Source organism: Onychostoma macrolepis, chromosome 08 (genome assembly GCF_012432095.1).
Source record: "Onychostoma macrolepis isolate SWU-2019 chromosome 08, ASM1243209v1, whole genome shotgun sequence".
Taxonomy (NCBI): domain Eukaryota; kingdom Metazoa; phylum Chordata; class Actinopteri; order Cypriniformes; family Cyprinidae; genus Onychostoma; species Onychostoma macrolepis.
The window spans coordinates 14,889,601-14,899,377 of record NC_081162.1 but is presented as its reverse complement, the minus strand read 5'-3'; the positions used below and the strand labels follow the sequence as shown (position 1 = coordinate 14,899,377).

Below are 9,777 nucleotides of genomic sequence, written 5' to 3'. Positions count from 1 at the left end.
CATTAGAATTCTATCAGTGTGTGTGAATGGATCAGACGGGTATCAGAAAGGGCAGGATACACATTAACACAAACTGTGATAGAAGAGCGGGGCCAGGGACGTTAATCAATCCATTGCTGTCCAGAGCTTCACTGCACGAGCAGCAGACCTGTGGATCTCTCACTTAAAATCACTGGAGAACATCCATCAGAATTGTTCTGGGTCTGTTTGCATGGACATTAAGAATTTAATTTTCATTGTGAGCACATACATTTTGGGATCTATTCACTATATGTGATCTGAACAGTGGTTTTGAGAAGAAAGATTTTAAGGATCACATTTAAGATAGAGAGAGGATTCGAAATGGAAGAAGAGATGAAAGACAAAGATCTCAGGAAAAGGGTGCCATATCACATTCAGAGAGAGGTACTGGATGAGCTCGGTGTTGACCAAGTTGCTGAGAAATCGGATTTCAAAATTTCAGCAAAAGAAAAACTCAAAGATGCTGTCAGGTGTGTGGCCTTTATTTGATTTGAATATTTCACTGTGAGAACTTTTTTTTTTTTTTTTTACAATTTGTATGTGCCTCATAGTTTAAAAGAAGAGTTAATTGAAAAAAAATCTCAGTATTTTGTTTGCCCTCATTTTGCTTTAATTGAAGCAGTACTGTTGCTATAGCTGAAAAAATGGTGAAGGAATTACTAAGAAACAAATTTATTTTGTTTTTGGCTTGTAAATTTCACTAATTATTCCAAAGAAATGGCAAATAAAACTAAATTAAATGTGAAATTATTGTAGAAAAACAACAAAATTTTCTTGTAAAACATACTCCAATTATCTTGAACTTAAAAACATGAACTCCACAATTTTATGTCAAATCTAATGATCATGTTGTCCAGCATGAATTGAGAAAATAGCATCTTGTGCTTTAATGGATGCAACAACATCTCAGAGAAGTCTCAGTCTTTATAAAAAATGTAGCATTAATTAAGGCAGTTATCTTGTTCTTCTCTGTGTTTCATAATTTTCTCTTTTTCTCAGGTGTACAGGCCCAAGGTTTAAGAGCTGTTTTCTATCATTTGTTCCTCTCCTGGCTTGGCTGCCACGATACCCATTTCGAGAAAATGCTATTGGAGATCTAATTTCAGGAATCAGTGTGGGAATCATGCACCTGCCGCAAGGTCCAACACAAGCACATGCACACCTGTATTACCAAAGCACATTTTTTACTTAAAACTAAACATAAACATAAACACACACAAACACACACATGTAACATGCAGTGTGTTTTGTGTGTCTAGGTATGGCATATGCTTTGCTGGCTGCGGTCCCTCCTGTTTTTGGTCTGTATTCCTCCTTCTACCCCATTCTCATCTACTTCATATTTGGAACATCTAAACACATTTCTGTGGGTAAGTACATACACCTTTTTTTATTTCTATTTTTCCTAAAGGCATAGTTCACCGAAAAATGACAATTCTGTCATCATTTACTCACCCTCATTTCTTTCTAAATCTGAATGCTGTTTCCTTGGAACACAAAAAAATATATATTCACATCAATCTTTTCTATACAACAGCAGTTCATGCTCCAAAAAGCACCATAAAAATAGTCTCAAAAATGCATACGGAATGACATGCGGGTGAGTAAAGGAAGACAGGATTTAAATTTTTTGGTGGACTTTCCATTTGAATCAAATATGGCACTTATGGTACAAGTTTAATGCCACGTGGATGCTTCAAACCAGTGTTGATTTGAGAGCTGTTTGGTAAACATTATGGGCAAATAATGACATACATTTCAGTCTTTTTGCAAATGAAGCTGTTTTATGACTTGAAATATAGATCAGTATAGTTGTATGGACTACTGTTATGATGCTTGTATAAAGCTTTTTTAAGTGATTGACAACATTTTCTCACAACTCACCTTGTTGTTACAGGATGAGTGAGAAAATAATGATAGATTTTTCATTTTTGAGTAAACTATCAAATTAAATCCCCCTAGACATTTGGCCCCTACTGTAGCAAAAAATAGACTATTTTCTAATCTCTCTGTCTACAGGTACATATGCAGTTATGAGTGTCATGATTGGCAGCGTGACAGAGCGTTTGGCTCCAGACTCAGACTTCCTGATACCAGGCAATGACACCAACGGCACCAGCTTGGACATTGTCAGCCGTGATGCAGAGAGGGTCAAGATCGCGGCCACTGTGACTTTCTTATCTGGCATTTTCCAGGTAGTCTCAGTTGTAAGTGTTTGTGGCTTTGAAGTTGTGTATGTGACTAAGTGTTTGTGTGGTGTCTGTGTGTGTAGTTGCTCCTCGGCTTGGTTCGGTTTGGTTTTGTGGTAACGTATCTCTCAGAGCCATTGGTGAGAGCTTATACAACAGCGGCCGCCATTCACGTTATCGTCTCCCAGCTCAAATATTCCTTTGGCATCAATCCACAGCGGTATAGTGGACCTTTGTCTCTTATATATGTGAGTATGAACATACACAGTCCCAAACACTTAATTAAGGACTATCCATAACTGGTATGCGAAAGCCCACAGACAAGGACAAATAAACACACCTATGTGTAATTTGTGTGTAGTGCCCCCTAGCGGTTGGGGTTATGATTTGCACTCATTTAATACTGTTTTCTCTATTTATTTTTCTTTCTCTCTCCAGACAGTCATAGAGGTTTGTGCATTGCTTGGACAGACTAATATTGGTACTCTGGTAGTTAGCATTGTAACCATCATAGGTCTGATTGGTGCAAAGGAACTTAGTGCCTTGGCGGCACGCAAAATCCCTATTCCGATTCCTGTTGAGCTGATGACTGTGAGTTACTTCATTCAGTGAAACACACACATGCACATACACGTTTACTTAGCTAACTGTGGACATACATAGACTTATTTATATTCATATTTTTTATTTATTTACAATAAAATGTAATTATATTTTTTTATTCTATCAAAAATGTCATCAGTTTTGCTTGCTCTTTCTGAGGTAAAATAACATATTGCTTCCTAAAGCTTTCATCTCATTTGTGTGTATAGATTGTTATCGCTACTGTGGTGTCGTGGCAAATGAATTTGAAGACTAAATATGGTGTTGAAGTGGTTGGAGAAATCCCATCAGGGTGAGTCCGACACACAAGTATGAAACACAAATACAACTGTTCAGCATAGTATGTGTATAAAATGGTTACAGCTATAAAACACAGCCAACAGCATCATAGTACATCTTCAAGCTCAAATGCATCTCTTCTTGACATTTTAGTCTGCAGGCTCCTGTGGTGCCCGCTGTCTCACTGTTGGGTTCAATGGTCGGTGATGCTTTTGCACTGGCTGTTGTTGGTTATGGTATTGCTATCTCACTGGGTAGAATTTTCGCCCTCAAATATGCCTACAAAGTCGACAGTAACCAGGTAATAGACTTCAAATGCCTGTAAAAGATTATTTGTATTAAATGTGTGTGTGTGTGTATATATATATATATATATATATATATATATATATATTTGTATACACACAAATTTATATGCACACATTAAATTGATCAACAGTGACAGTTCTAGCCCCTTTCACACAGTAAACATGCAACAACATTTCTTCTTTTTACCGGTAAAGCACCATTCACACATCAGTTTCAAAATACCAGTAAATTCTGTGCCATCATTAACCTCTAAATGGCTGCGCCTCCTGGTGTTGTGTTTGTAAACATGGAGAGGTATACGCGGTCAATGTTTTTGTTTTGTTTAATTTTTTTTTCTTGTGTCAAACGTTCACATTTATGCAGCTGATTTTGGCCCAGAGACATTGTGTTAGACGTATTTAGATGATTCTTCGACTTCATCTGCGTCAGAATGTTATAATTGGCCCAGAGTAAACATCTTATGTCAGCGTGTCCTGAACTTGTTCTTGCTTGTACCATTAATCTTGTTCTGCATTCATACAGAGATACTGGTAATTCACTCGTAATGTTACAACTTCTCATTTTTGAAAAGGTCCTGTTCACACATGATCTCTTAACGGTAATTTACCAGTAATTTACCAGAAAAGACTGTATATATGAAAGAATTTCAGATGAATGGCATTCTTTATATTCATCAAAAAATCCTGAAAAAAAATCATAGTTTCCACAAAAATATTAAGCAGCACAAATGTACCATGTTAGAATGATTTCTAAAGGATCATGCGACATAGAAGACTGGAGTAATGTCTAATATATAATATATTTTTCACTTTTAATGACAAATTTAGTGTCAACATAAAACAAACTGCACAGTAAATCTGCACTTAAAATACGGTTAAAGGTTTACAATAGGCCTGTTAAACCCAGTTTTTCCACTGAGGCACATCTGGCAGTTTATGTTTTTTGTTGAAAGTCATTGATCCAAATCAAAAAAGTCTGAATTCCAAAAGTTTGGAAAAACATTTTTGTTTGAACATCTTGTGTTTTTCTTCTATTGTCTGTTCTCTGGATCAGGAGCTCATAGCGTTGGGTCTGTCTAACTCCATTGGAGGCTTATTCAATTGTTTTGCTATCAGCTGCTCTATGTCTCGCAGCATGGTGCAGGTCAGCACAGGGGGGAAGTCACAGGTGAGAACTTCAGCAACCTGCGATCTGACATACATAACTTTATATATCTTTGACTAGCTAGTGCTGGAGAGATAGATGGTGAGTTCTTTAGATGACTGTTTTTTGGGTGAAAGTTCACACTGAAACCTGTCTCTGTCATTCTCTCAGGTGGCTGGAGCGATTTCTGCTGTGGTTATTCTAGTGATCTTGTTAAAGATTGGCGAACTATTTGAGGAGCTGCCAAAGGTTAGTACCTTGAATCAGCCCTCTTGTGGGCCTGGCATTAATATTCAAAAGTATCTGTGCTTAAAGGAATAGGTCACCCAAAAGTGAAAATGTTGTCATCATTTACTCACCCTCATGTTGTTCCAAACCTGTTTCTTTCTTATCTTGAACACAAAAGAAGAGATTTTGAAGAGTAAGAAATACTACGGAAGTTAACGGGGACCATCAACTGTTTGTTTACGAGCATTCTTCAAAATATCTTCTTTTATGTTCAACATAAGAAAGAAACACAAGATAGGTTTGGAAAGATATGTAAATGATGACAAAATTAAAATTTTTGGGTGAACTATCCCTTTAATTCATGAATATGATAATGTGTCCATTTATACAGACATATTGTACATGTGTGGGCTGGTTTCTTTAGGCTGTGCTGGCTGCTATAATCTATGTAAACCTTCAAGGCATGATGAAGCAGTTTGGAGACATCTGCTCTCTCTGGAGGACCAACAAAGTGGATATGGTGAGAGAGAACAAGAAGGAGGGGAGGGGTTTCAAAAGCAAAGCTTATGCAACACATTAAAAATAGACTTATACATAAACAAAATATGACTGAGAATGAGGGGAGTGAATAGAGTGACACAGAAAAAAAGGTAAAAAGGAAAGATCTGAATACACAGTTTAGCTGTTATTCTCTCTGTTGTTTGTGTTTAGGTAGTGTGGGTGATGACTATGATCTTGACAGTGTTGTTTAATCCTGATATGGGACTTGCTGCATCTATTGCCTTCTCCATCCTCACTGTCGTCTTCAGAACTCAGCTGTGAGTGACAGAAACCACATACACAAGACTAAATAATCCACAAATGTACATTAAACTGTGGCACATGCAACATGTTTCCATAGGCTTGAGCCCTAAATGATAACCACATACATGTGCACCGTTTACATACTTAAATGAGAATGTAAAGCTGGTTCTGCATGCGGTCTCCTGTTTTACTTTACACTGCTGATGAACGTCAGATCTGAGCTCCCTTAGATTGGCCATATGTGCCATTGGTGTTATTGACAGCATCATAAACCGTTTGCATAAGAATTCACCATCTGTCCCTCCGTGTGTTGACTCCTTTCTTCTTCTCTACCTGTTTTTTCTCTTTATAACAGACCAAAATACTCTATTCTTGGCCAGGTTCCTGGCACTGACATCTACAAACCAGTAGAGGACTACAATCAGGTGACCATGACCACCATTATAGCAATTTATGCAACTATGTTCACTGTACTTAAATGATTCTTTAGTTTTGTTGGTCTAGTTATATTTTGCACATCAGAGGTGTTACACAATTGACCGAATCAAATGAGTAAATTGCCTTGAAAGGCATAATTCCTCTTTAAATTTCTGTTGAAACAGCCTGTCTCTCATGGTTAAAAACCTGAATTACAGCATTTTTCCAGAAACACCTTCGTGTAAATTTAGATAATCTGATGAATCAGTGTCACGTAGCTTTTCAAGGGTATGACGAGTGTTTTACTTGTTTTGGTGTTATTGTGTTGGTTCCTATTTGTTTTATAGTTCGAGAGTTCATTTGAATGAGTGGGTGTTGTAGTTTCATTTACTGTGCTGTAAGCGAGAGCTAGTTGTAAATTATATTTATGAAGTATCTAATATGTGTGCAGGTGATCAGGCAAAAAGTAGTAGTTTGTTGTAGTACTGTTGAAACTAGTGTACTGAATCTAGGCCTGAAAAATATAATTGGCCACACTATTTGTGACCTTTGACCTTTAACAAAATGTTTTAGTAATGACCATGTTCAAGACGTATAAAAATGACTCAAATGATGAACATTCAGTTAATAGACAACTATTCACAACTTTCTTCTGATAAATTTGAAGTTTGGTTACTATTTTCAGGATTTGTCTTCTAGAGCCTTAGTCAAAACACATTACATTTAATTTAGTTCATTTGTTTTTGCATTTGTGAATAACTTTGATAATTTGAGCACTGAGAAAACTGTAATTGCAAATACTGCTTTACAAAATTTGTGCAATTATTTTGAAAAAAATATTTACAAATTCTTGATTTCATCATAATAATGTTTTTTTTTTTTTTATTATTTTGTTACTTTGATTATAATTTCTCTGCATTTTTTACACACTTACAGGTGAAGGAGATTCCTGGTATAATGATTTTCCGTTCATCTGCAACATTGTACTTTGCCAATGCTGAAATGTACATTGATGCACTCTATGAGAAGGTAGACACACACAAACACCATACACACATATACTCTCAAGCATATTCATTCATACACATCTACATAAAGAGCAATTACAAAACACTACTCACAACAGGCAATTATCCCAAACATAGCTCTAACATAAACATTCACTGTGTGATTAGCCCAAAGAAGCTACATACAACACGTGCATAGGTCAGTAAAAATAAATGTTTGTGTGCAGACTGGGGTAGACGTGGCTAAACTTCTCTCACACAAGAAAAAACTGGAAGCAAAGAGACTCAGAAAAGAAAAGAAAGCTGCAAAGAAAGCAAAGAAAGAAGCCAAGAAAAGAGCTAAAGAAGCTGTTAAAGCTGCTAAGGTTTGCATTTGAAGACATTGTGTGTATGCATGACAATAAGTGAGAAAATAAGTGTTTGTGTTTTCTGATTGAGTCAGCGGTCTCTTGTTTTAACCAGGGTGAGGAACCACAGTTTTCAGACACAGATGAAAGTGGGGAAGAAGCAGAGGGAAATGGGGATGTGCATACGTTGTCAGTCAAAGATCCAAAGGATGTCACTGCTGTGGAGGTGGGGCCTGACCCTGACACTGACAGCCCACTGCCACGGGCAATCATTCTTGACCTGAGCCCTGTCAACTTCCTGGATACAGTTGGTGTGAAGACTCTACGCAATGTGAGACACAATCCGTACTGTACATTAGCGACTTATTAAATATGTAACATGTTTTAACCTTGTTGAAACCCTTTGTTTAATGGCAGATCTATAAAGATTATGGAGAGGCTGGTGTACAGGTGTACTTATGTGGCTGCCAGAGTAAGTGACCAATACAAACCAGTAGTTTCAAAAGGGTTTGATTCTAGTATAGTAGAACCATTCTGGGTTCCCTAAACAATCTCTCTATGAACAGTGCTTAAAAGAACCTTTATTTCTTCATGTGAAAAACATTTCAATGATCTAAAGAAACCTTTTCCACTATAAAGAATGGAATGTAATGGAAAGGTTGCATGGATGTTAAAGGATGTTTATTTTTAGGAGTGTATTCCTTTTGTTGTCTAGATGACATCTGGATTTCCATTTGCGCATGCAGTCAAAACAGACCTGTTTGTCATCATATTTGTAATTTCTCTTTCTATTTCAGGAGGTGTTGTAGAGAGTATGGAGAAGGGCGATTTCTTCAACGAGAAAGTAACTAAATCGATTCTCTTCTCATCGGTACATGATGCCGTTCTTTACTGTCAACAAGGAAACAGTGAGGAGGTACAGTACATTCTTATCTCATATACACATACACGCATAGAGGTTTCCTAATCTTAATTAGACATATGTTGAGTGTTGGTGGCCAAGACAGTATTTTGAAACAAACATGACTGAATAAACCTAATTTCTTGCCTTTCTACTTTTACAGGTTATGCAGGGAACACATTTGTAAATCCAAACACCAAACATGATACAGAACACAGAGCTGGATTGTTATTTATTGTGTATTTCATCATAGGGAAGAATAAGTTAAGGAGGTGTTTAGATGAATAATTTTTGTTTGTTTGTTTAAATAATAAACAGAGACTCTTTTGAATGTGAAATATCTAAAAATGAATCTGCCATAGAATGTTATTGTGCAAGACAAGTAAACTGTAAATCTATGTTTTTTTTTTTAATTTCACTTAACTGTGAAACATCTAAGAAACAAGTTTATTCCAGGTTGTGACACTGTGTAGAGTTCCAGGTACATAAATGAATATTACACACAGTTTTCACAATATAATCAGACTCCTGGAAAGTTCCCATTTTAGCAATGTACAATGCTGTTCAAAGGTTTGGGGTCAGTATTTCTTTTTCTTTTTTTTTTTTAATTGATCAAAAGTGTCAGTAAAGACAATTAAAATGTTACAAAAGATTTCTGTCAAATAGAAGCTGTAGTTTTGAAATTTCTATATTCTTAAAAATATGTATCATGGCTTCTACAAAATATTAAGCTGCACAACTTTTTCAACATTAATAATATGTTTTTTAGCATCAAATCAGCATATTAGAATGATTCTTAAAGTATTATGTGACACTGAAGACTGGAGTAATGGTTGATGAGAATTCAGCTTTGCATAACATGAATAAATTAATTTGGGGGCGGGGGGGGGAATGGAAACAGTAATTTTAAAATGTAATATTTCACAATATTACTGCATTTGTCATCAAAAAATGCAATTGGCAAACATAAGAGACTTCTTTCAAAAACATGAAAAAAATCTTTGCGACCTCAATCTTTTGAATGGTAGTGTAATTACCATTTAAAAATAAAAATAAAATCAGTTTATGTATTTTACTATGTATAAGCTATGTATGCTGTTTGTTAACTTTATATGCTTGTGTATTTAGAATCATTCTAACTTAAATAAACAGTCATTTTCTTATTCTTGTGGTGGAATTACTAGATTACCGGTTATCTGTGAAAATATTCAACCCCGAAAAAACAGGTTTGGAGTTCTCATATTGCTCTTTGTTTATGTTCAGTCTGAAGTGCTAAGCATCTTTGTGATGTTTAAAAATAAATGAACTATTTTTTTTTTTTTTTGGATGGGTGCTGTTTTCCTGTATGAAGACTTTATGTGACTTTATGTAAATGGTCTTCCCTTAACAAGTTTCAGAGAAACTGGTCATTCGAGCATATCCCAACAGGAAGAAAGGATCATCTAAACCTGTCCAACTACTGTACCAGCATATTGTTTCAGAACAGATGATAGTTATCCTGTGACAAAAGCACAAGTGGTGTGCAATTG

At 36.0% G+C, this 9,777-nt stretch overlaps 1 protein-coding gene across 1 annotated transcript; it reads left to right on the top strand.

The window, feature by feature from the left end:
- The first annotated feature begins 86 nt into the window (after positions 1-86).
- Positions 87-9,411, top strand: slc26a6 (solute carrier family 26 member 6). Its single transcript, XM_058784179.1, has 19 exons — positions 87-491; positions 1,021-1,160; positions 1,281-1,391; positions 2,041-2,216; positions 2,294-2,458; positions 2,649-2,801; positions 3,023-3,105; positions 3,246-3,393; positions 4,455-4,568; positions 4,716-4,793; positions 5,197-5,292; positions 5,484-5,590; positions 5,932-6,001; positions 6,930-7,022; positions 7,228-7,365; positions 7,463-7,678; positions 7,765-7,819; positions 8,145-8,263; positions 8,412-9,411. The coding sequence occupies exons 1-19, from the start codon at positions 343-345 to the stop codon at positions 8,433-8,435; spliced, it is 2,235 nt and encodes a 744-aa protein (XP_058640162.1). The 5' UTR covers positions 87-342; the 3' UTR covers positions 8,436-9,411.
- Positions 9,412-9,777: the final 366 nt, after the last annotated feature.